The sequence below is a fragment of the Notothenia coriiceps genome, unplaced genomic scaffold (assembly GCF_000735185.1).
Source record: "Notothenia coriiceps isolate Sejong01 unplaced genomic scaffold, NC01 NC01_scaffold00010091, whole genome shotgun sequence".
Taxonomy (NCBI): Eukaryota; Metazoa; Chordata; class Actinopteri; order Perciformes; family Nototheniidae; genus Notothenia; species Notothenia coriiceps.
The window spans coordinates 8,260-36,060 of NW_011342792.1; the positions used below are offsets into that span (position 1 = coordinate 8,260).

At 38.0% G+C, this 27,801-nt stretch overlaps 4 protein-coding genes across 5 annotated transcripts; 2 read left to right on the forward strand and 2 right to left on the reverse strand.

The window, feature by feature from the left end:
* Positions 1-283: 283 nt before the first annotated feature.
* Positions 284-10,166, forward strand: LOC104945845 (protein shisa-5-like). Its single transcript, XM_010771568.1, has 5 exons — positions 284-510; positions 1,726-1,864; positions 2,302-2,438; positions 6,875-7,234; positions 8,171-10,166. Exons 1-5 carry the CDS (start codon positions 444-446, stop codon positions 8,335-8,337), a joined length of 870 nt encoding a protein of 289 aa, XP_010769870.1. The 5' UTR covers positions 284-443; the 3' UTR covers positions 8,338-10,166.
* Positions 10,167-10,913: 747 nt separating this feature from the next.
* Positions 10,914-14,164, forward strand: sys1 (SYS1 golgi trafficking protein). 2 transcript variants are annotated; one of them, XM_010771569.1, is made up of 4 exons: positions 10,914-11,121; positions 12,430-12,678; positions 12,758-12,825; positions 13,154-14,164. In XM_010771569.1, the coding sequence occupies exons 2-4, from the start codon at positions 12,517-12,519 to the stop codon at positions 13,392-13,394; spliced, it is 471 nt and encodes a 156-aa protein (XP_010769871.1). In that variant the 5' UTR covers positions 10,914-11,121; positions 12,430-12,516; the 3' UTR covers positions 13,395-14,164. The 2 variants fall into 2 exon arrangements, with proteins under 2 accessions (XP_010769871.1, XP_010769872.1); XM_010771570.1 differs by having other exon boundaries at positions 10,914-11,057.
* Positions 14,165-15,973: 1,809 nt separating this feature from the next.
* Positions 15,974-20,869, reverse strand: LOC104945848 (neuritin). Its single transcript, XM_010771571.1, has 3 exons — positions 20,523-20,869; positions 19,641-19,797; positions 15,974-18,900 (listed from the first exon to the last, which is right to left on the reverse strand). The coding sequence occupies exons 1-3, from the start codon at positions 20,572-20,574 to the stop codon at positions 18,666-18,668; spliced, it is 444 nt and encodes a 147-aa protein (XP_010769873.1). The 5' UTR covers positions 20,575-20,869; the 3' UTR covers positions 15,974-18,665.
* A 780-nt stretch (positions 20,870-21,649) lies between these two features.
* LOC104945849 (translocon-associated protein subunit alpha) lies at positions 21,650-27,006 on the reverse strand. The gene is made up of 9 exons (XM_010771572.1): positions 26,864-27,006; positions 25,607-25,761; positions 25,425-25,518; positions 25,150-25,277; positions 24,475-24,609; positions 23,983-24,059; positions 22,934-23,012; positions 22,627-22,720; positions 21,650-22,500 (listed from the first exon to the last, which is right to left on the reverse strand). Exons 1-9 carry the CDS (start codon positions 26,931-26,933, stop codon positions 22,436-22,438), a joined length of 897 nt encoding a protein of 298 aa, XP_010769874.1. The 5' UTR covers positions 26,934-27,006; the 3' UTR covers positions 21,650-22,435.
* Positions 27,007-27,801: the final 795 nt, after the last annotated feature.

Below are 27,801 nucleotides of genomic sequence, written 5' to 3' on the forward strand. Positions count from 1 at the left end.
TGGGGAGTTTTTTTGTGCGTGCTCTATAGTGCCTGGAGTCCAGCACCTCAGCACCCCCACTCAAAATACCTTCCCGCGCCTCTGATCCAGGACCACAGCCACGACTCAAGATCAGGACCGCAGGATCATCCGTGACTCCGGATCCCGGCGTATATAGACACCAAAAAGAAAGAAATTTGGGGAAGCTGGGTTAATCGGAACATGAGAGTACACAGGTATAATAGGTGTCTGTTTATTAAAGAGTGGAATTAGTACTTTTAATCAAGTTATAGAATCTGAATACGTTTTCCACAACTGGTAAAGTGTTCTATAAAGAGACGCAGGGGTGGATATGGGCGGGGTCTCTGCGGTGTGACGCGGCCGAGGAGCAGACGATAGCTGCGACGGCAGATCACTCGGTTCATCGGAGGTCTAGCAGCTGGATCCGGGAAGCAGAGTTAGACATGGCGACAGGCCTGCCCAGTGTTGTTGTGTTGGCGTTATGTGTGATTCTGGCCCCTTCTTGCTCCGGTTAGTATCAATTTGTTAACCCGAATCTATCTTGTTTTTCTTCTTTGTCTCTGCAACTGTTTTTATACACTGACCGTTTTTTTCACCTAAGCTTGGTTGGCTAGAAATCGAGGCTTTACAAAAAACATATCGAGGGCGATGTCAGCAACGTTAGCCTCGCCACCGAGTCTGTTTAAGTTAAGTTACAACATTGTTCTCACATTGTAACTTTAGCTTGTTAACATTCAACATCTTAATGGCAATCAACTGGTCCATCGGGTTTTCATGATTTAAAGAAAACGCCGACTAATTTGGGCAAAAAAAGGACTAAACTGATTTTGCTGTTTCCCCAAACATAGTTATTTTCCAATATAATATGATATTTTTAAGATAGGATTAATGTTCTGTCTTTCCATAGAAAAACACAAGCTATTGCAGTATTTATAAAATATCAAAAGCTCTAGCTAAACAACCACAATTTGTATAAACAAAGGTTGATAACGTATTCAGGTAGAATCAACTCCTCTTTATACTGATTTGTAAATAACTAAACATTATAACCTTAATTGAATATAGGATTTAATGCAATAGGTGGATAGATAAACAGAAACTAAATTTAAAAACACAGATAGCAGTGAAGTGAAAGTGTGGCCACCAGAACGATGAGAGCTGTGAGCATGAAAGCATGTGAACAATGAGGTATTGCATGTTATTTCATGTAATTTAAAAGTAAAAAAAAAAGTCTGGATAATGACTACTATGGATATTATTAAATATCAATACACATATTAATTTGATTGTAGCGCTGCAACTTAGTACTGTTCTAATTTCTAATAGATGTTTCTGTGTAAAGACATCAGACAATAGTGCAAATCCTTTTTCTTTTCTTGAGCAACCAAATCAAATACTCACAATGCTTAAATAGAAGAAGACAACATTTGACACTTTTGCTTAAAAAATTGCCAAAACATTTAGTCTATCCTAAAGACTTCCTGTAAAGTTTTCTGTCCATTATCAAATCGATAAATGGACTAATAGTTTTAGTTTCATTAGGTTGTTCTAAACCACATCAAACCAATAAGTTCTTGTTTTCCTTGAGTGGGTAAGGCATGCGTGTGTTTCATCAGACTACTTTCATGCTTTACTACTCATATTTGATCCATCTCTGGCAGGTCAGCACCATATAGCTTTGTCCTAAGCGGTAGCTAGCTAACCTTTCTGTTTGCTCTCTTGCAGCCTGGGACAACGACTGTCAGGCATACAATCACCTACCCTTCCAACAATGCAGAACAGGATTTTGCTGTGGAAGCTGCACAGACAGATACTGCTGCTCTACTAATTCACAAAAGCTGACTGAGGATGAACAAGATAACTGGTATTCTATGTTATTTTGTAATGGATTGTTAATTGCCTTGAACCAGTCTCTCTTTGTCCTTTTATAAAACGTGTCTTCACAATTAGGATGGAAACTATGCAAAAACACAGTACAGCAACAGGATGTCGTGTCTTCCTGTGCACGACCATCGGCATGAAACTAATGTGTGAATCCATTGCAACCTGCAGCAGCAGAAGTCTCCTTTCACAGAACAGATTCAGATTCAACATTCAGCTCATGAGATTAAGTTATGACGTTAACTTAATCAGCATTTAGGGGATATTTATGTGTTTTCCAGCTGTGATCATTGCACAGGGGATCGTTGTTGTGACTGTTATTGTGTATTTATAATGTTAACTATCTTTTATTATTCTCTACCAGGAACAACATTAATATTCTGGTGCCTGATTGTTTTCCTTATTTTTTGTCTTTTACAGTGAATACATTAACGATTTTTCCTCACCAATGCCCATGGTGATTGGGATTGGGGGCTTCGTCACCATTTTGCTCATCTTCATCTGCTGCTGTGTGTGTCCCTGCTGCTGCCTGTACAAGATGTGCCGCAAGCCAAGACGTAAGAGAGCTTCTCCTAATGATTTAATCTCTCTATTCTTGTTGGTGATGCTTTGTGGATAAAGATGTGGCATGTGGTTTATTGGCCACGAGTTGACCGCCTACATCTTTTTTTCATTTCTATATTAAGGAGTGCAGATTTAACAGACAATACAGCAATTTTTCACATTTCCTGGTTTTGGTTTTTTTTATTAAAGGAAATTGCACTACTACCCCTCTTTTGTTACATGTAAGGAAACAAACAGAATCCCCCCACCCTCATAAGAACTGGAAAGACCGCCTAAATCTTTACAAAAAACGATGTTTCACGTGCACCAAACATACTGTAGATGCAAACATTCTATGTAAGGCTCTGATGCCTCATTTATTTGGTTGTTTTCTCAATCGTCTCCATATTTAGTAACCATATCTTTAGCAACAGGGAACCGGCAGAAGGGCAGCATTTGAGGAAACCTTTTTTAACTTTTTTTTCCATGTAGCAAGGTGTCATTCTTCTTAACTGTAGAAAAAAAATGACAGCTAAAGTAACTACTATCTTACAAAAGGTCTTAGAAGCTTTTTGATGAATGATGAGGTGGCATGAGGTAATTACTGGTAGAAGGATTGGGCAATATGATATGATATACTAGAAGACAATGTCGTTTTCGTTTTGCTTACTAGTTCACCAACAAATCTTAATAATTTTGCATGCTGTAACTACCTGACCAAAACAAAAACCGGTTGAACGCAACAGGACTTGAACAAGCAAACAGTCTTTAATCTAAAATGTATTTGTTCGCATCAATATGTCATCTTGGGCAGGTAAATTGCAAAGGGGCCCAATTGACTTCCTCAAACAGATCAAGGAAGTAGTTGTCTATTTGATTGAGGAAGAAAATCATTTTGATTTGCATTTTAAGGTGTTAAGACAACATGTCCCTTCACTTTAACACATGAGCCCTGATCAACCAGTTTGAGTATTGTTAATTAGTTAGGTATTGTTTTATTCAAGTACCATGTTAAAGAGGTTGTTCATCTTGTGAGTAATGTGTTGACAGCATGTGGTTCTGTTGCTTCTGCAACATGTAGATGCATATGTAGGTCTCATGCACAGCTTCTTGACAGCTTTTTACTTTGCGGTAAATTAAATGTGTTATTTGTTTTGGGGGGGATCTGCGTTAATGAAGAAGTCAGACTCTTGGTTTCCAGTGTGTTGGAGTATGTGTCTGCTTAGTTTTGAAAACTCAACATCAGGGGACTCATTTTAGGTCTGCTGGCCAACCCACCACATGACTTTCATTACTGCAGTGACAGAGTCTCACTAATAACATCGACATTGAGACGCAGAGAATTCCCCGAATCACTAGGAAATGTTACACTAACAACAGTTGCAAAAGGGAACTTTATTTATTGAACTTCTCTCTATAACGAGCTGTGGGGTTCCTGGTTTTTATGTCTCTCATGCTGCATGCTGTTCAGGTTTTCACTTGGCTTTTTAGCGAGCTTCTGTGGTGAGCAATGTAACTTGCAGGATGATAACCCGCCCGTATAGTCATCAGTGGTAATTGCTAGTTGGAGTTTGTGCTTTACCTAGATCTAACTTTAGTTTAATCACCAGAAAGATCATGCCCTTACTTCGTTTATGCTGCTGTTGTATATGGCAGGGCCTGTTCATTTTTCCATGCTTCGAATAAGGGCATTAATGTGATGAATACCGGCTTAAGATGCTTAAAAAACGCGTTATTGGAAAATATTGTTTTAATCAAACTGTTGTTCAACGATTAGCCTTTGGATATTCAATATTTTTGTGATTGTCAACCAATTCATAAAAAGCAAAGTATGACCAAAACAAACGAAAAGTTGATTATACTAACAAGTAATGTCTGTGTAGCCAGAGCCTGATATCTTATTCCTGTGTGATAAACAAACATGGGTGTGTCCACCCATTGCACAGGAACCTCTTCCTTAATGAACAGGAACATGTCTATACACTGTAGTTCATTTTGAGTCAGTCCAACTTACACCTACATCCTACTGCCGTAAATACTCCTAACTGCCCCAAACCTGTGACTTTAATAGTTCCCGACAATGCTGGGCCATGTCGTCGGCCGTCTCTTTGAATCTCTGTCTTTTCAGAAAACGTATGGAAATACTTAAAAAACATAAAATATTCAACTTTATTTGAAGCAGTTCAGAATCTTGAAGGGAAAACTCAAATGATTTAGTTTTGTTAACATTGTGACATAGGGCGTTTGTGCTGCATTCATGTGCTGTAGGAATAACTGGAAGAATGCTGCCCTCTTTTTTTTATTAATATTTTTAAATATCAGTGGGAACCAATGGGCTACCAGCTGAGCACCACATACAGACAGTTATTTGACGATAACAAAAATGCAATATTAACACCCTCATTTTTTAGAATGTATTTTAATTTTTTCTTTGGCGCTACCAATAACATTGGGTTACTCTGTAAGTACTTTGTATAGCTTTATTTACATCACCTGCATTAATGTAACCCTTTTAAAAAAAAATGTTTTCCATTCAAATCAAGGGAAACAATGCTTGGTACAGGGAGTAATGTAAATATAAGCTGTGCTGTGAGTCTCTACGTTCGCGTTCCAGACACAGAATTAGGGTCTGCATCTCTGTTGCTTTTAAGCAGGAACTGTGTGCCTCTGAGCAGCGAAGACCGAGTGAAGCTCAACGAGTCTTTACATGCGAGTTTATCTTCAGCCTCTAAAGCCCTTTTCTCTCTTTATAGTGCTCCCACTTAGGGGCGGCAACAACAATTACTTTCATTTTCCATTATGGATGCTGTTGATTATCTTCTTGATTTATGTATTAGTTCTTTGTTCTATAATGCTAAAGGAAATGGTGAAAAATGTCAATACATTTTGCTAGAAACTTGTTTTGTCCTAAAAACTCAAAGCTTTGCAGTTTACACCATAGAGAATTAAATCAATTAGAAAATATCCACATTTAAGAAGCTGGAAATATACTTTTTTTTACCTAAAAATACTAATACTAAAATAATAATTAAAAAAAAATCTATTAGCTGAGAACTTGTATATTAATTTTGGTATCTCTACTAAAACTGGACATCACGCATCATGTCCAGCCATTGACTTGCTCACCCAGAGGAATTCCTAAAAAATTCCCCAAAGTGGAGTAAGGCACCTTGGTACTGTTTGAGTTTGTGAAGCACATGCGCACACCGTCACATTCTTGCTCTTCCTGTCAGATCGGTCTTCACAGCCAGCTTGTTCAGCTTCTGCCATTCAGCATTTAAGCTCACGCAGAGAGAGCGCTAGGCTGAAACACGCAGACAGATATGTAGACTCCCTACTTGGGCTGTTGCATGTTGGGATCAGATCCAGGAATGTCAGAGCTCCACCTCTTATGACTCATTGTTTCCACGACAACCACAGTGGGGAAAACTCAAGACCATCGCACGTTATTTAGAGGAAGTGGTCGTGATGACTGTGCCGGGTGAAAAAAACATGGTGGGGGAGTGACGGACACACACAAGCTCACACATGCATCTTTCTTCCAACAGAAATACAATCAAGAGTACGAGCTAGGGTGGTTCATTGGTTTGGTTTCTGTTTGATATAGATTTAAGGAAATCTTGTGATAAAACAATGTTAAGCTTCCTTGATTGAAAACTTAACTAGCACTGCACTTTATTGCCTTATGTTCCATTTTAGCTTCAGTTTATGAAAATACAAGATTACATTTCTAACCTAAGAAACACACACTCAAACTGCATACGGCCTCCACATCCTCCACCACAAGGATAGGACGTACAGTATGCTATCGAAAAGGCAACACCCAGGGAAAAGAAAGTCCAACAAACACATACAGCTGCTCATAAAGCTGAATTTGTGTAATGAGATAATCACTGTTGTGAATTCAGATGAACCTGTAAAGAACTTCATTTAACTTCTCTACTCTTCTGGTAGCTTTGAAAGTCAAAGGAAACTGTTTAGAGGGATGTTTGTGTGTAAATAAACATGTACCAAAACACATGTATTTGCTCCATTGGAAATTACACCCTTGTCTCCCTGTAGGAGACGGCCTGATCTAAGTCTTGCTGCATTTTTGTTGCACAAACTGATTATGAAATCTGAACTTCTCTTTTTTTTATAGATGTTGTAATACTTGGTTCTTTGTATTATTCTTTTTGGTAGTGGTCATGCTTTGACAATGACTGCTGGTTAACCTTGTGACTGAGGCTGCTTGTTTTAGGACTTTTGTATGCCAATGTTAGGTTTATGTCAGCCAACCAAAAACTAGCAGATAAGAGAAGACTAACTTAAATTGGTATACATTAGTTTTAATTTAGCCTTCTTGCTCAGCAACTCCTCCCATCACTTCAACTGAGACTGTGATTAAACCCTTGCCTCAGCTTTTGCTATCTGTATTTATAATATGTTTCTGTGTTGTTTTTGCTTACAGCTGTGATAGCTACCACCACACACACCACTGTGGTTAACACCGCCCCTCAGCAGTACCCCCAGCAGCCAACCGCAGCCGGACAGCCTCAGACCTACCAGGGGGGCCAGTACCAACCCTACAACCACGTCCCAGTGCAGCCCGGTTATGGTGCCCAGCCTGTGCCCCAGGGTTACGGACCACAGCCGGGGCCCCAGGGTTACGGAGCACATCCTGTGCCCCAGGGTTACGGAGCACAGCCGGGGCCCCAGGGTTACGGAGCACAGCCCGGGCCCCAGGGTTACGGAGCTCCAACCATGCCAACACCACCCTACCAAGGACAACCGTTCACAGCCGTACCACCACCGTCATACTTGGAAGCCGGTGAGTGTGGATTTTTTTAATAACCTAGACAAAGAGTTACAGGGTGTGCTGCTGCCAAAATGAATATAGAGGAAACACTGTGATGACAGCCTGTTGTCAAACTTCCCTTTCTGTAACACCATCCCAGTGTAATTATCATCACCATTTTGTAACACAAAACAATGAAACCAAACTAAATGTATTCTTTAAAAGGGATATGCAAAAGATGGACCAACGCACAATTTACTGTTTTAACCCAAAGTCTTATTCAACAATCTGGATGCATCTTTAAATTTACTCATCGAAGCTCCAGAAATGTTATCTTCCTCTGAATGGATTTCAGCATCTTGTGTCTATTTGTTTCATTAGTATAGTTGTCTGTGTACTTAATACTGAATTTAAAATGGGTACATTTTGTATTGTATCTGTAGGCAATGGCTGGAAATTAAGTTTAGTATAATCCAGTCTATTTTCATGTAACACACACATATATAAAAAAAGACTGTAGACAAAGTTAGAACATTTGAGCAGGCGATGTTATACGCAAAACATCTTTGTGAGGATGCCTGCGCTATTAAATATCAAGTCATGCCAAAAAAGTTTCAAGAGTAAGACATAAAAGTTTACAATGAAATACAAGACTAAGTAGTCTGTGTTTTTAAAACAACCAGCCCGCTATAGAAAAGTACCCATAAACACAGGATAATGACCCCTTTTTAATAAGACTGTAGTGTTGAAAAACACGCAAACCACATGATGTATTTTGGGGCTTCAATGTAGCTGCAGTCGGAAGTGCGGGTGGGATAAATGCTGGGATAAAGTCGGGTCATGTCTACATGTTTTTGTAGAAAGTTAAACGTTTTTGGATACTTTTGGTTAACAGAGCATACGTTTAACTTTACTGTTGGAGCATTTGCAGCACTTTGTCCTCATGCCATGTTTTCTTTTTGCTTACAGTTGGTCCCAGCTACCCTCCCAACCCGATGCCTTACAGCCAGGCTGCGTTCTCCCCCGGCCAGCCGCCGTACCCTCTGCAGCCCCCCGGCCAGCCGCAGCCCACCGCTCCTCTCCCAAACAAGGACTTCCTCGCCCAGCCCGCCTACAACCCAGATTTCAATGGATAGTGAGCCCGAGTCATACTCTCTCAGCCACTTAAAACGTGCTGCAGCATTTTTCAAACTTGGCAGACCTGGAAATGTGCAATCTAAATGGGATAAAAAGATTGTTTTGTCTGTGTGTTTTGATTATAAAATATGTTATGACACATTTGTAGTTGTTCTGTAAAAAGGTTGCCAAGTGAAAATGTTGATGTTATCGGCTCCTGTTGCATGGACTTACAATATACAAGTGGCAAAATTGTTGTTTTAAAAAGAAGAAGAAGAAGAAGAAGTTATTAGTGACTCAATCTTGGTCATTTTAGTAAATTACAAATATAACCACTAAGTCTATATCCTGGCCCGACCCCACAGAACCTGCCTAACCTCTTCATCCACCATCCACAGTGATGGTGGTCACAGCCATTATCTCATTGCTTTCTTACCTTTATTTTTAGGCACAAGTCCTTTGAACTTTTTTTCATTTACTTTATGATGCTTTAATGTGTTATTTGGGAACAAATCAGGTCCAACGTGTCACACTTGTCACTAGAGGTGTCCTTGTGGAAAGTATACCTGTCATTGTTAATGGGGTAACAGGGCTTTTTAACCCTGCAGCAAAAGGGAATGCTCAAGTTGATTAAACAAAAAAAGTCTTGCTTATGTTTTCAGTTACAAGGGATAAATCAAATTATTCTTATTTTTTTTACTCAGGTTGTATATCTTACAATATGTTTTTCTGAATTCAACTGCATCGGCAGCTTTGAATTAAATAACCAAATGAGCTCCGTCCTTTTTTTTAATTTTCTAAACATCAACAGAAATACAAATGTTATGCTTACAAAATGCAGGAAAGAAAACTGTGCCTTCTTAGCCACATTATGTCATTTACAACTGTTTCAAATACTATGTTTGAGTTATTCATGTTTGTTTGTCACATTGTTTTTTCCACATGCAACTTTTCAACTTTCTTAACTGAACTGTGTACTTTATGCATCTTTTAAAGGTCATACTTTTTTATTCAGTATTGTGTTACTTGCCTTGTCTTTTCAAAGACTGCACCAGCATAGAAGTAAGGGATAAATTAGTAGTCTTTTGTTTTATACAAAAACAAATATGCCTTTCTTGCTTTGCCTTCTAACTTCTGCTTTCTGAAATGACTTGAACTGTTATGCTAAAATTACCTTTTTTCTTGTGACCCAGCTGAACCTGGAGAAGTACGGTCACAGCTCATGTGATGAGAGCATTTGGTCTTTTGAGCCACCATGACTTTTCTACTTCCTCTCTTTAGACTTTAGTCGTGGTCAAAGAACTAGTACCAATAGTCCAATTCAATGTTTCATTATAAGTGAGTGTCACAGGTACAGGTATCAGAACGACCATCATTCACATCTATGCTGTGGCTGTTTTGGTTTTACAAACTTACATATGAGACATGCCAGTCAATTATTGGTGCCTAAGGTCCTTGTATATGTTTGCTATTTGCAAAAACAGTTAGTCCATGAAGAATGAGCATGTGTTACTTACATTGATCACACATTTGTCTGTGTATTACATTGTGGGCTTGCCTTTTGTGTGAAATCTTCCTTTATAAATCTGTCCTGCCTGTGATTTCAGTCAAGTGTTGATTCTTTAAGAGTACTTTAATAGGGTTGCTTGTATTTGTATGTGGACTATATCCTTAGTGTTCATAATGAAAGACAAACTAGCAGAGATGTACACTGATTCCATCTGTTTTTCCCCTTGCAAGAATAATTGTCATTGATACTACTCTGACATTATGTGTACATTACTTTTATGTGGTATAAAACCCACCATTCCTGCAGAAATAAATAAAAATATATATATTTTCCGTTTTACCCCAACTTTGGTTATTACTTTTTTAGAATAGAAGAATAAACTATTTAATGATTACATATGAAAATACCAACCAACCCTAAGACTGAGCAATTTAGTTTAAGTAGTCCAAAATCACAACTTTATTCTAGAGTGACTTTACAATCTGTAAAATATTACCAAACTCTGTCTTTAGACCCTCACACCCTCAGAAGAACAAGACTGAGAAGCTTACATTATTAGCCCAGGCTAAAGCTGTTGGTAATGTCTAGTTAGTTTTTCAGATACGTTTGAACTGGACCGTTTGAACTGTGACCAGATGATGGCGCTAAATACTAAAAAGTTAAAGAAGATCACCAGAGGGAAAACCAAATTTGCATACAAGTTTTGAATATAATTCCGTCTGATCTATCATGACTTAAAAAATAAAGAAAAATAGCGTGAGATGACTTTTAATGTTTTTATTTATGAAAAAAAAAGTATTGTATGTAGTAGGAAAGTACCATAGACTGTAAGGAAAGTACTAATGCATCTTCCGGAAGCTAAACGGGAAAAGATTTCAAAATAAACGACGCGCTTGAGTAAAAGGAAAACAACAAACAAGTGCATCGTGTACAACGAATATGTAGATATTATATAGTAAAAAAGAAGATTTTTTCCATGGGTTGTTCGTATAAAAGTACATTCCGAAAGAAATTAGAACACGTTTTCTCAACAATACATGTGAGATATTTTACATTGAAGAGATATCAAGTTTTACTTCCGGATTCACTGCCGTGACTTCCGTGTTGTTAACAAGCTACAACTGGTCGGCTTCAAGGCCCGGTTTATTAACTTTAAAGTTTTTTAAACTGTCAGCAACCGACGGGATTATCGTGAATACGGCCCACTGAAACCTTCAATTCAGTACTCGGGTCTGTATCGACTGTCTGTATGTTTTTATTGAAACGGTTTCTCATAAAGAAAACAACCATAAAGGTAACATGGTGTAACTTGTTCGTTTTTTTCGTGTTGTTGTACCGTTAGATGAGATGCTTCAGCGTTGTTTTCACCCTCCATTAATGGCTTGTTTACTTGGCTTTTATGTTAGCTTAAATTGTATGTATAGCTGGGTTAAGGTAGTTTAGTCAAGAGTGTGACGATGCTAACAGCCTGTAGCTAACAGCCGTTCAGTTTGTGTTGGTGGTTAGCTAGAATCAGAATGCAGTTTATTGCTATGTAGCTTTTACACATTCAAGGGATTTGCTTTGGTGTATAGTGGTGCAAATATGCACAACATAAGGACATAGGTTGTAAAGGAAGGTACAAAATATAATGATCATAACAAATAAAACGTTTAAAAAAACGATTAAACATTAAAAATAAATAAAGACAAGTATTTACACCAAATATAAATAAACTGAATAAGCTAACAAACTGAATATATGACATACTCCAGTATATTATATTTTAAAGTGGAGGGCTGTGCAGATGTTCAGTGAGGTAGGGATATATAGAAATGTGCAAAATATATGAAGAGAGATGAACATGACAACAAATAACAAAACGATTGACAATAGGTGGAATAATGTAATGCATAGCTTAGTTTTTGTTCAGTGTCCTTAAGTGTTATGCTCAATATTTATTCATAGCAGTCTGTAGTAGCTATACTGTAGCTATTACTTACAGCTTGTCGGTTTTCCTCATAATTGATTTTACCTCATACTGTATCTGTAATCAATGTTGGCAGTCTACCTAAACAAGCTGTGAAGAAAACAAACAAAAATAAAAGAATGAGCTATCTCAACATCCTAAATTAGAAAAGAAAAAAGCGGTTCATATTTTTCAGTCATTTAAAAGTAGGTCAGAAATAATGAATAATAAAAACAAATGTAATCGACAAAGATCAGAGTTATTTCTGTCATGTCAGTTCAAAGATTGCATGATTACATTCTTGACTTTTTGTTGACACTGATAAGAAAGCCTAGTTGATTTTGATAAACCGTAAATAACAAATGTTTGTACCGCTTACATTTATCAATTGTTCTTCACGCAACAAAAACCCTTAGAACAATATGTGTGAAGTGTTAAACAATAAATAGCTGCAAGTTAATAGATTTTAATTCATTTTAACTGGCTTTCTTAACAGTAAAGGTCAATGTAAGCTTTACAGCTCATATATCCAGTGTTAAACCTACATTTCTGCTCCTTTTTATTGTGTTATTTATGCATAAAAAAGCTGTTGGGCTAAGATTCAAAGTTCAAGTTGTGAAATATGTTCCATTAAATGTCTTTTTTGTGTTTCAGATTTAAGATCACACGCAGGACACCCTGGATGGCCCAGGTGGTAACAGTTAACAACCGTTGGGCCATATTGTGAAACATCAGTTTGCAATGGCCAGTCACTTCCGCAGCTACATCTGGGACCCCGTCCTCATTGTGAGTCAGATTGTGTTGATGCAGTGCATCTACTACAGCTTCCTGGGCCTGTGGCTAGCTGGAGTGGACAGTCTGGTGCACACCAATCGGTCCCTGGATCAGATCTTCAGCTATGGTGTAAGTAAACAGATCTCTAGCAGCAGTAGGACACATGTTGACTCCTAAAATGTTACTAATATTTGCTCTGCTTTGGCAGCATCTTGGTTTTTCATCGATTCAGGGAAGGCTTTCAATGATGGCATTCTTCTTGAATTCTCTTACCTGGTGGGTCATTTCTTAATTTTTATTTTTTTTGTAAGTCCAAAAACATTGGAGCCGTGACACCTTTTACTAAAATGCTGTTGTACAATGTTCTCATGATACAATGGCATAACAGGTTTATGAACACCTGCACCAGTAAAGGATTTCCACCAGAAGGACTTTATGTGGCTACAAATAGTTAACATTGAAATAAAAGATCATTTTTATAGATTTGGCAAGACTTTGACATTTACAAACTTGCAGAGGCTATTTGTACACTCACAAATCATGTCTGAAACATAAATGAGCATGACTGATTACAATATTTTTCTCTGTCTAACCAACCCTGCAGCGCCCTCGGCCTGTGGTTCTTCATCCGTCGGGGGAAACAGTGCCTGGACTTCACAGTCACCGTGCACTTCTTCCATATGATTGGTTGCTGGATCTATAATGCACACCTTCCAGCAGCCCTGTCCTGGTGGCTCGTCAATATAGCCTGCATGGCGCTGATGGCTGTCCTCGGAGAGTACCTGTGCATGCGGACTGAGCTCAGGGCCATCCCAGTCAACACTGGACCCAAATCTAACCTGTGAACTTTTCTGGACACCACGCTTTGTGGACGTTTAACCCCTGAGGAACTTGCTCGGAAAAAGTTTTTCACAAATGGAGCACCTTCATCATCAAAATGTTGGATTGTCATCTCTTCAAGTGATTCACCAGATAAACTGATCTATTTATTCATGGCTGTCTGCTCAATGTTGGACAGTATTAACTCTGTAGCATATTAAGATACATGTTTTATTGCTTATAAAAGCAGACATCAGTTTACACCTTTCTCTGAACCTAATGACTCTACACTTTATTCTTAGTAATTCCTTTTTTTGTTTTCATTTTAAGTACATCAGCATGAGCATCTAATCTGCTCATTTTAAGATTTGCGATATTTCTTATTTTTTCCATTTATGTGAACATTGTGAAATCTGACAAACTTAAAGAAGGGACAAAAATGCAACTGAATAGCAACAACAACAGAAATGATCCTCTATCTTTGTGTTGGTGTGATAACTTGCCTGTTGGGTATACAAACTTGACCATCGTGTTCAAGGATACTGTGGTTTTAAAATTAAATAGTTCCAGTCAAATCTCACTGCAATTTAGAGATGAATGTGTGCAAAGTTACCTACAACAGCATGTATTATGTTTTCTTACAGCTGTGTTTATAAGCAGAAACTGATACATTTCCCCATTCGAGTTATTTAAGGTGCTGCTGGATTGCTTTCTGTTTCCTCAGAGCTGCCAAAAACACAGGACACACTGCATTTATTTGCTAATAAACTGCGTGGTTGGAGATATTTATAACATATTATCTGTCCGCTTATTCTAATTTGAACAAGTGATGCGCTTTTTGTTGCTTCCTGGGGCTAGATAAAGTAGCTGTTTAGTTGATTTTAAGTTATTGGTTGAGCTTGACTTGGCCAAACGCTCTCTGGGAGGCAGTGGTGGAGTGGATATGTCTAAGGCTTTTATTGTGAAAGGGAAATCATGATCTGACAGCAGAAAGAATTGCTTTCTAAAGTGAAGCTTCAGATAACCTTTGTAAATGAAGATGGTTGTGTTGTTTTTTTTACAGCCATAATCAACATTTACCTAATAATATTAATAAATTAAAGCAAGCATGCTGTATTTTGCCGCTTTTTGTAAGTTAAATGTTAGGAAACCAGTGCTTTGTTCAAACAAATATACTTTCGTTTTTTCTAAATGGCTTATTTTTCACTTCCTGGATTAAGTTTGTACATTTAGTATTGCTCGATTTAGTCATCATTGTGAAGTCTATAGAGCATGTTGCACAGTGGGTGCTGTTTGTTTCCGTCTCTTTACGTCATGATGTATTATGCAGACATAGTGCCCACTTCGGGGACAGTTTGTCAGCCACCACCAGCTGTGCTCTGACAGCAGACTGTGTCTGTTTGTGACGATGTGGCGAGAAAAGAACATAAATGTGCAGCATGGGTGGTTTCTGGAACAGCTTTCTAATTCATCATTGGCTTTTAAAAACCTGTCCAAATGAACTGCCTTTTACTTGAGATGTACAGGTTCTGTAACACTTATATTTGTACTCTGTGTGGTGACTGAAAGGGTGGCCAAAGGCAGTGTCTGAAATTGGGTTTCTAAAGTGTAGTATACAGTAAAAGCTGCAGGGATTGATATTTTAAAGTTGTATAATATTTAGACATTTGGGGAAATACACTTTTAAATGAGAAGATCAAATAACTTTTAGAAAAAGCTAGCCTATTACACCCACTACCTCTTAAGCTTACTCATTAACACATTGTATCTTTTTCGATTTAAACCAAAGTGTTAAAAATGCTGTGGTGTTACCTGGGTTACATTTTTTCTTTGATGGGTTGGTAATAATATGCTTTTATGTAAGTATTTTCTTAGGTTTTCTTGCAAATAAACTGTTTCTTAATGGTAGGCTAAGCTAATCGGCTGCTAGATGTATTGCTCGGTATTCACACAATCACAAATGATATCAATCCTCTCATTTAACTCCCGTCAAGAAACAGTTATTTTTTCCAGTGCAGTCCCACCATTTCTTCAGTTGCTGGAAGTTTTCAAGTGCAATACCTTTGTATTTTCACACAGTTACATTCTTGTAATGTGTTTACATACCTTTCTGTTCTGGAAAGATATAAATACATGTAGAATTATGGTAAAGTACAATTACTTTTGTGTAGAAGCTGTTTAACAAAAGATCACCAGTCAGTGTGGAAACATCATGTAAATCTAAATCAGGAAACTGAAGGTGAAAAAATAATTGGCCATTCTGCTTTAGATGTCAGAGACAGGTCCTCTAATGAGGGGCACACCACAAGCGTGTCTTTAGATCTCTGAAAGGTTTCCACCCCGATCCATCCCTTTCCCCTCTTCTGGAAGTGCCCAGGTGGAGAGAAGCAGATGGGAGCTTGCTAACGAGTTGAAAAACACTGGTCCCGATCCTCATTACCAACACTTTGCTTCAGGGGGGGCTAAAAACAGAAACTCTAGTAAGTGAGTGGAACAGCAGCGAGGACTGGCTGCATCGATTAAAGGCTCCACTGTTTTACCACTTTCTATATCTTTAGTGTCCACCGTTTTGCTAAAGGTGATGCACACACACACCCACACTGTATGTTTTAAACACGGTGCTTTATTATTACAAACACATTACTTTGCCATATATTGCTTTATACAGTTGTAAATAGTGTGCTTTTCTATCAGTAAACTGAAAACAAAACATGGATGCTTGTTTTTACATTCAGAAGTTCTCTCCATGTTGGTATAATGCTAATGATAACACAGTTGTTTTCATGCTTTCTGCACACAAAGGGATGAGAGTCCTCTTTTTACCGTGACCGTACATATTGCTCATGCTTTGAGGACTGTTTTTGTAATTCTCAGTACCAGACACACACAATGGTTGACATTATGCCATCACTCGTGAAACATGAAATAAATAGAAACGACTAGAACAAACATGCTGGAAGAGGTGGAGGTGGGTGGATTCAGGATCTGCAAAGGATGCTATAACTGCATGCGCAGAGCAATACCACTGCACATGTAGTCCAAGTTATCATCAACAGACTGTTCATTATTATGAAGTCACTAAAAGTATCATGCATTTTGGATCAAAGGTATCAAATATTCAGGAAATCATCCATATTTTTGAAAAGGCCTATGAGGACCGTCAAGATTAAAAATAAATATGCAAATGGTGACACCGTTTTTGAAGAACAAACAAATAAAACTAATTGAGACTTTCGCTCATTCATTTTCAGTGTGCTCAGAATCTATGATGAGCACTGCAATAAAACATCATATTTCTGTGAGATGATTTTAACCTGAACATTGATTTTGTATTCACCATTACAATTTGTGATACATCACACAGCCTATTGGCTACCAGTGTTACATGAGTGGAGATCTTGCCAGTTATTTTTGTTTTAAGCTGTAACAAAGATGCTTTTTTTCTGTCGAGATTCAGTCGTTCTTGGCTGCTTCTGATGCTTAAAATCATGCCAACGTTTCTCAAAGGAATATAGATTTAAAGCATTAAACAGATAACGTGAGCATCACAGTTGGTAAAGTATTTTGTTTGATATTGTAAATATGCAATTCATTAATGAGTAAATCTGTAATTGAAATACAATTGATACAAAAGTGATTGTATAGATATCTTACAAAAATAAGCAATTGTTTCACTGTTGCATAATATTCTACTCAATTGGAGAGTGTTTCAATTGAAATAAATGATGTGTTTTAGTACTCATAAATATGATTATTTGGGGAGTTTTCATAATATATCGATTCTTCCTTAACAATCTCTGCAATATATCCACCCATGTGTAGTCTGTATGCCATACTGTGTTTATGAAGTAGTTTAAAGTGATGTTTCGGTGGTGTTTAGTGTCAGGATGTTTTTGGTGTCTTTATAGCAGCCATGCAACATCAGCCACATTGGGCCAAAGTGTTGGAGGGGTAAAGTGGCTTGATTGTCACAAACACAAACATTCAGCACGCTTGACAACAGAATAAAGGGGCTTTTCACCTTTATCTGGATGGTGTTTATTTGCTAGCTTTAGTGTAATAAAGTTGGAATCCAGTCAGATTAATGTCTGGTTCCATCTTTTTCATGGTTTTTCATCCTGTTGTTTTAATGACTGATAGTGACATTATGTATGGGGATATTGCTGTTTTTTGTTTGTTGCTGAAATGCTGCTTTAAATGTTTTCTTGTTATGTGACAGGTAATTATTGTATGATGGATTGTTTTTATTTATACAAACTCACTGGGGATTAAAATGTAGCTCTTGTTTAAAGGGATAGTTCCACTTTTTCAGAAATACACTTAAATGTGCTTTCGTGTGACAATGGATACCACCAAGTTGTCTGTAAACTAAAGCTGCTATTATAGATTTGATTGTTAAATCTGTACAAAGTTGTAAAAAGTTGTGGTTTTACAGGGATGTTCCAAACTATTTCTTGGCTTTGAGCAGTTAGAGGAGCTGCTTAGTGCTAAGCTAAGCTAACTGGCTGATGGCACTAGCATACTTATATATTTAGAATACAGACATGAGGTAAGTATAGCATCGGCTAAGTCCCAAAATGTTGAACTATCCCATAAAACACAATATACAGGAAGAGGGTATAAAAACATGAACACCTTAATGAAAACCACAAATACTGTGTCCTTTACCTGTATGTCTCTCAACAGTCCTCTTTGGTGCAATACATTTAAGTATAATTGTTCATTGTCTGTATTTTTATAATTCATATTGCATGTAGTGTGTATTTACTTTGATGGTTTTTTCTTACTTATTTTACTAAATTGCTTATGAGAGATATCAAAAAATGTACCTGCACTGTCCTGTACCTGCAAAAAGTCAAACTATCCGTCAATTCTTATTTAATGTAATTTAATCTAAATAAACTAAACTTTAGAACCGACAAGAACCAAACATGATAATAATAATATATAATCTTCATTAAATTAGATTGCAAGGGTGTTCATGCTTTTGTGTCCACTTCTTTAATATCAGTAACCCAGAGCAATATGTGTGTGACTGGCCTGCTTACATTGTATCTGAAATCCTTTGAATACTCAAGTCTCTCTCGATTGATAAGTTGGCTGAAATGTAATTTTCTCAACTCAGTTTCTCGACATAAGGGGGGATCAAGCTGAAGTATTATTCTTCCAAGCAAATATTGATGGCTCTGTGTGATAATAATCCTTATCCTCTTAAATCCTTGGCTTCAGTTTTGAACTCAAAGGACTGACCCAGGGGAATGTGAGGCCCTCACCCTCAATCCCTCAATCCCCACCATCTATACAGGATACCAGTTGGGCCCGGCCATGATCATTGCACCCATCAGAGGCAGTGTGAGGGCCGCCAGAGGCGAGCTGATGCTAGGCGAGGAGCTGGGGCTGCACAGGTCAAACAGACTTCCCTGGAAGCGCAACTTGGTGGAGTCCTGCCTCAGATTCTCCCAGATGGAGCTCACCTCCTCCTGACAGTCGGACAGCGCTGTGAGGGCACACGTGTGGAAAGCTTCCCAGTGGCTGTGGCAAACAAAAAGATCATCAGATCAACACTGGCGTCTGTCAAGTGTTTATCCCGGCTCCAGCATGCAGACCTGCACTGTCTGTCGTGGATTAATTTGCTTGCCAGTAATCTCTGTCAGACGGCCACGATGGCTTCACGTAAGTCAAACTGAGCTTTAATTACCATGGCAACTGCATCCGAGAGTGAAACAATATCGCAGATGATATTGCAAGAGGGCAATTTCCGACAGAAGGCTTATGTGTAAATCTTTGTCTTCAATATACAGTGCTGGGGTTGTAGAGTGCGTGCAGTAACAATGATAAAAAACGTCCCCAGAATTTCATTACTGCTGCAGCAAAGTCATAAATTATTTAGTACAGTGGCTCAGTGTCTCAGCACCATTTCTCTATTCTCCCTCTGAGATTGTGGCTTCTGCTCTTTTTCTCTCCAGCATTTTGTGAGAAAGCTTCTTTAAACTGTGTCCTTCTATATTGTTACGACCCACCCTCTATATATATATTAGTCCACTAAATCATGCCCTACCTCCAACAAATTGAACAGAAATAAAGTTTTGTGTTCCGGGCGGAAGATTAGTGGTTTTCACTTTTTATTCTAACACATCACTTTCAGCTTACAGTTTTGCCTTCTCTGGTTTAATGACTTCATCAGTTTAATTACAACACATACAGGGGATGTGCCATGTGTGCAAATGCTGCATGCTGTTCGCACACTGCCTCACTAATGAAGTTATCATCACCTGCACACGGCTGCCACTCCCGTCTCGCTCGTCACGTTCTCCTGATAGTTATCCATGCTGTCTCCCAGCTCCAGGACACAATCAGAAAAGTCCTTATAAATGTTCTCACACTTAGCGTCAGCATCCAAGTTTCCTGACACCATCAGGGACAGAAATACTGCAAAACAGACACAGTGAACGGCTTTATTAGTTATTCATGGTAATTAATTTATTGTTATTTCCTCATTCTGGTTCATTTTTCCCTACCATGTTCCCCACATTATTACAGCTAACAATCATCATGCAACTTCTGCTATAATAACCACAATATTAATGTAATGTTTGTTTTAGTTGTTTCATGAGTACATGCACAGGTTTTTCATTGCTTTTAGTATGGGAATTTAAATATTTTCCCTTCCTGTCATTTAGTATTCACTTTATACAGTGGGCGTTGGGCTGTGAAGCAGATGTTATCAGACAATAGTTTTCACCACTGCACCCCAGTGTTTTACTTTCACATGGGTGTGTAATGATGTTTTTCTGATTTAAATGATATAAAACATGTCAATACAACATTATGCAAGAGGATAACGCAAAGCAAGCAACACTTACAGACAAAATATTAAGTATAAATATAAAAGTAGGACTTGTGGGACATAAATCGTATTATTTTTGGATATTGCATGTCCATAAGTCTGCACAATAAAGAGACCCCACTACCGTTGATGGGTGTACTACAACCTGCACGGTGCAGGTCTCACAACCCCCATGCAACACTGATGGAGATAAAAGATAAGATAGATTTCTGATGTGTGAAGATACAAAGAGGCCGTTTTTAGTTTTCACTCATCCAAAGTGGCTCATAGTTTAAATAATACCACGAAGCAGCTTGAGATATCTTACCCAGGGCAAACGCGAGTATCCCTCCGATCTTCGTCGACATGAAAAATCCCATATCATCCCATCTCAAGCCAAGCGGAGGGCGCGGGATGCTGCCGAGGCACTCGTGAAAAGCAATTTTAAAAAAGCGGAGCTCAGTCTCACGGAGCTGCTTATCCGCCCATCATTAACGTGTGTCGGTGTGTATCAGAGATGAAGCGGAGATAAACACTTGGTGTGAGCCTGTGTGTATGTGTATGTGTGTGTGTGTTTGTGTGTGTATAGTCTTTTTCTGCTCCGGCCGACTGCTGACGTTACCTGCCCCCCGGCGCGCGCTGAGCTCATCTTCTTCCCTCTCAGCACCGGACAGCTCTGACCTCCCCGAGGAGGAGGAACCTCCGTACAACCCTCCTGCAACACTCACGCAACACCGGCAGGACTCTCAGGATGCTCCTGCCTGTTGTTATCATCCACTTTCTCATACTTTGTAGATTTGTATCTTATGTTATCTCAATGTATGAGCTTCACCCTATTCCACTATGCTTAATGCTGTGTAGCATATCATAAAAGACTGCAGCTATAATATGTTATCAGTCCTGTCCACAATGAAAATATTGGGTGCATGCCATATTTTACAGTTGCATTGTCTCCTAATTATTTCCTGGGAATGACAATGTAATTTGGTAGGCCTAATATTGTCGTAGTACATAGTCCTGTGTTATTAAAATGATATAGATTGTCAATTGGGAAAAAAGTGATGCCAGTATTCAACGTGTTCAATTGCAAAATGAAATAAAATTAGGATCTGAAAGATATTTAAAGAATCTAAAAAGTATGTGAGTATCAACTAATTTGAGATAAAGTAGAATAGATTGATCTGTTCATTTTGCACATTTAAACTCAAATACATGTGTATTTATCATGTATGCAATTTCACTATTTTCTGAGGTTGTGTAGCCCAAACATTCATTCGATTGATAAATAATTGTAGTTGGAAACTAATTTCATTTTGAGTTTCCTTGAGTTACATTATCCACTGAAACTGAAGACTGCATAAACATAAGTAGCATAAACCACCAATTGTCATAGACTACAGATAACTGAATAGTCATTAGTAATATTATTGAAAATAATCATTATTGAAAAATACACTTTGTTCACCTTTTTATTGTTTAAAAAAACACTTTTTTCCTCCAAAAGTAATGGTATGCAATCTAACAGACGGCATCACCAGCACATAGTAACAAAAAAAGAAGAAAAAAAGGTAAACCAACCCGCAGAAACCTCCAGAGAACACTGTTTTAACATTGGTTGTAAATGCAGCGGCATTGCCCCACTGAAATGCAAATGTTTTTATTTTCATAAACCCCAGGCTATATTTGTCTTGATGTTAAAAGCAGAAGTGAGGAAAACTTTTAGAATCAATTGTATCTACTGTTTTTCTTAGCATTAATGCTTGGCAGAACACTGCAGATAAGGCACAATGGTGTTTACGAGGAGGGGGATTCATCTCATTCAACAGATGAAATAGCAATGTTTTGAAGCTTAAAAATGCAGAAACAATATCCAAATTAACCATTTTGACTGGAAAACATTCATACAGGCAGTGTCAGATATTTGTATCGTGTTTTTGTAGTTTGTACCGCAATGCAAAAAGGTTAATGACTTATTGGTTCATCTTTCACACACACACATACCGATAAAAAAGTCCCTTTAAAAAATGAGCTGTAGTTCAGTCCTGTTAGTGTCTAAATGGCCTTCCAGTCCGGGATGCTCTCCGGTCAAGGCTCCAGCAGAGCAGCAGGATGAGATCCAAACAAACATCTTTAGCACTTGGCTCAGACTGGAAATGTTGCTCCATTGCAAATGGGAATCGGGTTACTGTGGTGAGGAAATTAGCTTTGAAAGCCTGCTGGACTGTATGATGACGGATGGTTTTATTGATCTGTACCAGCTGCCCTCTTGGTCCGTTTTCGTGGAGATGCTTTAGGGGAAGCCTTGTCTGTAAGACAGGATGTGAAGATCAGATTTTATTTTCATGGCAATTATCAGTAATATGACCAAATGAATCACTTCTCTGTTTAAACTGTAATTATTTGTAATGGTTGGGGATCAAAAATGAACATACTCATGACATTGAGAGTCTCCTGAGGAATCCAGCTGATGTCCACGTCGCTCATTCCACCAGTGCCCTTCTCTATTTTCACTGGGACTCTCTTTTTCTGAAAAAGACAACATGAATAATTTTAAAACCATTGTTTCAACATCCACATATCCCTTTTTGAGAAGGTTTTAGAGGGAGTTAGGATGCATGCCACTGCTTGCTAATGTGCACTTTAATCCATTTGTTGCTGTAGATATGACAACACTTTATTACATTTGCATTGGTACACCAGTAGGCAAAATAAAACAGCTGATTGAAGACTAACACATACCGTCCTCGTCTCCAGGACCTGGTACACCCCAAAGAGCGCCAGAGCCGCCAGTCCACCCAGGAAGATGTACAAGAACATTCTGCCGAACAAAAACAAATGGTATTACATGTTAAATCAATAAAACGATTTCCAGTGTAAGATGATGCTTTTCCATACCATGCTCTGAGAGCGGTGCAATGCTTGTGGATAACTGAAGACATCATTTAATGTACATACATAGACACTATGCATTATCTAGGTATAAAATCCTTTTTTTGTAATGCATTTTAGTTAAATACCTGTAGCAACCAAGCTAGTTGAAGATTAATTTTTCCCTCTTCATAATATTCTGCGGTTTGCTTATTAAAGAATGATAGCAAAAAAACAGTATTCAAGCAAACAGATACCTTTATCATCAACTGCACATTGTTATCAAGACCAGTCTAACAAAATCTGCCCCCTAGAGCCCTTTAAAATAACCTTTAACTAATCTAGTATCTGAAATGAGGATTAGATTGGTTTTGAGATTTTAGGATGGAAAACATTTTGTATTTCTTTAATAATTCACTGGTGACAGTTTCTGCATCTTGCACCAGCAGCACAATTCTGACAACTAATCTCTTTGTGCCAATTTCACACCTCCTTTTTTACAGGTTCCTACATGCGCTGCAATAGTCTGTGAAGATTGTAATTGTGAAGCTTTAGAGAGCTGTATACAGCCTGAAAGGATGATTCAAATAAGAAATAATGGGGTAAAATAATTAGATTCACACATGATTTACATAAAACTGAGAAGCAGAAATCCTTTTAATTCATCCATTACTGATTCAATCATTTTGTTGCCACCCTATTGTTTGCGAAGTCCGTTTAATTTTTGCAGTGAAATAGTATGGGAAAGCTTTATTTATTTACCTGTTACCTGTCTTGTTTTAAAACATGTGTCATAATGGATCCGATGTCTTTTAACTGCAAACTAAATCTACCTACAAGAACAACTAAAATAATCTGAACCTGATTTATATTTTCCTAGTAAGTGTGCAGGGTTAGAGATCAGCAAAAGAGAGCCTCACGTTTCTCCGTCAATTCCCTCTTCCAGCTCAGTGATGGTGACAGTCTGGTTGTAGATGGCCGCCTGGAACGTGTTGCCCTGAAGAAATGTAAAAAACAAAACTAGTTAGCAAAGAATCAAAGCAAATAGATACCTTGGAATAACTTTATGGATTTTTTTTTTAGAAGAGCGATTCTTTAAAAATGTGAATGTCATTACGACAAAACAACAGTCAAAGCTCAGCAGCAGGTAGAACATAATGAGAGTGAGGAGCCACCAGTCATCCTAATTATGTAAAAATGGAAACAAATATACGAATATGAAGACAAACTGCTTTGCTGACATTGTTTTCGTCAGGTATGCGCTTTCATTAGTCATTCAAAATTTAAGTCGGGCTGTGAGAATACTTCCTCCCATCAATCTACTTCTGCTCTCAAAGCAACCTTAACAGACCTCAAGCGCCACCACTAATAATAAATGCTATTCATAAATAAATAATAAAAATCCTTTTTACCTCAGTGTCTAGATAGTTGAGGAGGATAACCAGACCAAAAGGACGGCCCGCCATGGGCTGTGCTGGGATGAAGGAGTACTCGAAGGAGGCCTGAGCCTGGGGCGGCACCACGGTGCTCAGAGGCAACGCTGTGAACTACACAAAACATTTAACGTTAAAACACATGCAGAAGATAACTAGATCGGATTAGATATACTTTAATGATCCTGAAATTGGAAATAGTTTTGTCATTAAAAACAAATGTGAATTTTTATTCTGAATGTCAAAAAAGAAATCATGAAATCCATGCAGGGCCGGAAAATCATATTGAATAATATCAATATCTTTCAATATTATGAGTACTTTGTACCTGCATTAAACTGGCAGTGTACATAATTGTTATAGTGTTTTTTATATTGTAATTTCTATATTTTCATGGTCTTAACTTAGCAAGCAGAATTATGCCTGTATTTTATGTTTCTTTTACCACATACAGATATGTATTCTAACCTGATTTATATTTTAACATACTCTTATACACCTACATTCCAAAAACGTTGAAACACAGACATTGAGTGATTTAAAACACGTCAACAGAGAATTGCATTCTTAAAGTATTTTTTAACGGATTTGTATTAAAGGTGGAGCACATGTGTGTGCAATAATATGTATTTATGCACTTCAGTCGTAACTTACGTTCTGGATGTAGAACTGGAAGTCTTGTGGGTAACGGAAGGAAGCCTCCAACGACTGAACGGTGAAATCCTGACTGCCCTTGTTGGTGAAACCCACCAGGAACCTTACAATTTCATTGGCAGGGAACTCTAAATTAATGAAAACAACAAATAAATATAATGTTAAAAACACGAATACAGATGAAGTATGACTTATTAGATGTCATAACAAAGATGCAAAATGTCTTTGTCTCTTGAAAGAATAGCTTGAATGATGATGGTTAAATGAAAGCCTACCTTCTCCAGTCACGAAGAGGATGGTGGTGTCGGCATCAGGGTGAGACCCTATCTGTTTATCCGCTCCGTCATCAGAGTCCTCTTCCTCTGCTTCCTGAGGAGGAACATCAAATGACATTGTTACTTGATCATCTGCATGTAAATCCAATGGCTTGCCTTGCTGCTGTATGATTAAAACATACCGATGGTTGGATCTGATCTTCCTCAACGAGCACCTCTTCCTCATCTTCCTCCTCATCTACTGCAGCTTCTGTGTCCTCAGCAGTGTCCTCAGCAAGGTCCTCCGCAAGGTCCTCCGCAAGGTCCTCAGCAGAGTCCGAGTCTGCAGAGACATGGCCTGCAGGGGAGAAGACAAAAAGATATTGATTATATAATATACTGTCAAGGATGTTGATTATTGTCAGATCTTATACTAATGCATTGTGTTTTCCTGTTGGTTTTTATAACAGTCTTTGGTGAGCATAATGAACAATAAACGACCTTTTTATATCATAAAATAATTTACTACGGTTTTACTTATCATATCACTTGTGTATAGCTTGTACAAATTCCTATAGATCTCCCAAGTAACCACCAAATAAATCACAATATATCAGTAATAAGGCATTTTTGTCGATTTCACACCGTTCTTATTGATTGGTTATAGGGTTACAAAAGCGAGTGAATCAATATGATGTTCTCTTCTGTAATAACTTTTGTTGGTGGAAAAGATGGAATATTTGGCACTAGTTAGACCATTCACCAAAACAACCAATGAATTACATGTTTTCAAAAGTGATATTTTGCTATATTTAAGCGGTTTCTACAATATTTCAAAGTAAAATGAATGGATGATGTGTACATGTTGTACCACATTGTAACATTTTTATTATTGCCATATTTCCCTGTCTGTGGACAAACTGGCCACTTTGTTGCCAGTTGAAAAAATGAAAAATACCAGGACAATAAAAAGCCCCCACTTAAGTGTTTGGGAGAAGCAATGTAAGAGAAACGTAGAAACACAAACTTGTATACAGTAAGTCACCATCTTATCTATGGTGACGTGTCCCAGCAGGACGGAGCGTTAACTGTTGCTGCATAAACAACGACTTTTAGACTTTGTCTAAAATCACCTCTAAAGAGCACAAAGTGTAACGCAACTTCACTTTTAATGGCTGACGTTACTTTTTCTAAAGCTTCGACGCCAGCAGCTGTTAGGAGACGATCCTTTTTAGAGCAAAAGAGACGAGCTACAACTCTCTTATAATCATGAATAAACTTATAAGTAAAAGCTCCATACATTGAAGGTAGGAAAGTGGCGGTGAGGACGTATAGCTCCTGGTGGAAAGCTGTGTGACTATGCCACGTCAATATGTGAGGCTATCTAACAACTTTTGTAACTGTTGCCGTAGTGAAGCGAAGATATACACTTCCTGCTTTTAACGAGAAATGTGACTTACCGATGGACATTAATCCACAGGGGAAGGCCAGGAGGAAGACCAGCAGCATTTTTGACCCAAAATTAAACATTTTTGCAGAGTTGTAGGCTGAAGTTAGTAACACATCAGCGTTCAGGAGAGGAGAGGATAGCTGCGGGGAAGAGGCGGGACAAGGGGAGCGAAGACCCGCCTGCTGTGGGGAGGAGGGAGGGCTCACTACCAGAGCTTCAGTGGGTTGGTTGGTTGAGTGTGTTGATGTGTTTTAAAGTTTTGTGAATAACCTTTTTTACAATACATTTGATATCACAAGTCTCCTGGGGATTTGTACCACAATATAGACAATGAGCTAGAAAAATACATTGGATAAAGGTTAATAGAGCAAACATTAGAATGTACACGAGGTGTTTATATAATTGGCTATTATAGTAACAGGTTTGCCTAATTGAATGGTTTTATTATTAAATGCTTATTTTTTAAATAGGTTTTTATATGAGTTGGAATATATATTTTCAATCTATTGATGTATGACTCTTCAAAATTAAATGTTATGAATGCATAATGTGGCTATTAATGTGCAAGAATGCCCACTGGAAATAATAATTGTTGAAGAGATTAAGTAATCATGTTCTTACAGTGAAATATCTTTGCAAAATGTGTTTAAAGATCTGAAAATCACACTAAGTAAAAATTGTTCCAACATATAACTACAGAAAATCGGCTTGAAGGTTGTGTTTTACTCATGGAGAATGTTACTGCCATAAAACATGTCTCGCTCACATTTTTTACTTTCATTTCATACATTGTGCAATTTTGCACAGAGTGTAAACATTGTGTTCTCCAGATGTTGTCACAATTTTTTGATCATCTACAATATACCATTCATTTATTATTAGGTCAATGTGACAGGTATTCCTGTAAGTATACGGATAGGCTTTGATAAAACTTAAAAAGTCACTGTT

Coding starts and splice junctions, on each gene's coding strand:
- LOC104945845 (XM_010771568.1), top strand. CDS start 444: ATGGCGACAGGCCTGCCCAGTGTTGTTGTGTTGGCGTTATGTGTGATT. Junction 511..1,725: donor TCTGGCCCCTTCTTGCTCCG/GTTAGTATCAAT, acceptor GCTCTCTTGCAG/CCTGGGACAACGACTGTCAG. Junction 7,235..8,170: donor ACCGTCATACTTGGAAGCCG/GTGAGTGTGGAT, acceptor TTTTGCTTACAG/TTGGTCCCAGCTACCCTCCC.
- sys1 (XM_010771569.1), top strand. CDS start 12,517: ATGGCCAGTCACTTCCGCAGCTACATCTGGGACCCCGTCCTCATTGTG. Junction 12,679..12,757: donor ATCAGATCTTCAGCTATGGT/GTAAGTAAACAG, acceptor CTGCTTTGGCAG/CATCTTGGTTTTTCATCGAT. Junction 12,826..13,153: donor TTCTTGAATTCTCTTACCTG/GTGGGTCATTTC, acceptor CCAACCCTGCAG/CGCCCTCGGCCTGTGGTTCT.
- LOC104945848 (XM_010771571.1), bottom strand. CDS start 20,574: ATGGGATTTTTCATGTCGACGAAGATCGGAGGGATACTCGCGTTTGCC. Junction 19,798..20,522: donor GATACTCGCGTTTGCCCTGG/GTAAGATATCTC, acceptor TCTGTTTTGCAG/TATTTCTGTCCCTGATGGTG. Junction 18,901..19,640: donor GGAGTGGCAGCCGTGTGCAG/GTGATGATAACT, acceptor TGTTTGCCACAG/CCACTGGGAAGCTTTCCACA.
- LOC104945849 (XM_010771572.1), bottom strand. CDS start 26,933: ATGTTTAATTTTGGGTCAAAAATGCTGCTGGTCTTCCTCCTGGCCTTC. Junction 25,519..25,606: donor AAGATCAGATCCAACCATCG/GTATGTTTTAAT, acceptor GTTCCTCCTCAG/GAAGCAGAGGAAGAGGACTC. Junction 24,060..24,474: donor TCAACTATCTAGACACTGAG/GTAAAAAGGATT, acceptor ACATTTCTTCAG/GGCAACACGTTCCAGGCGGC.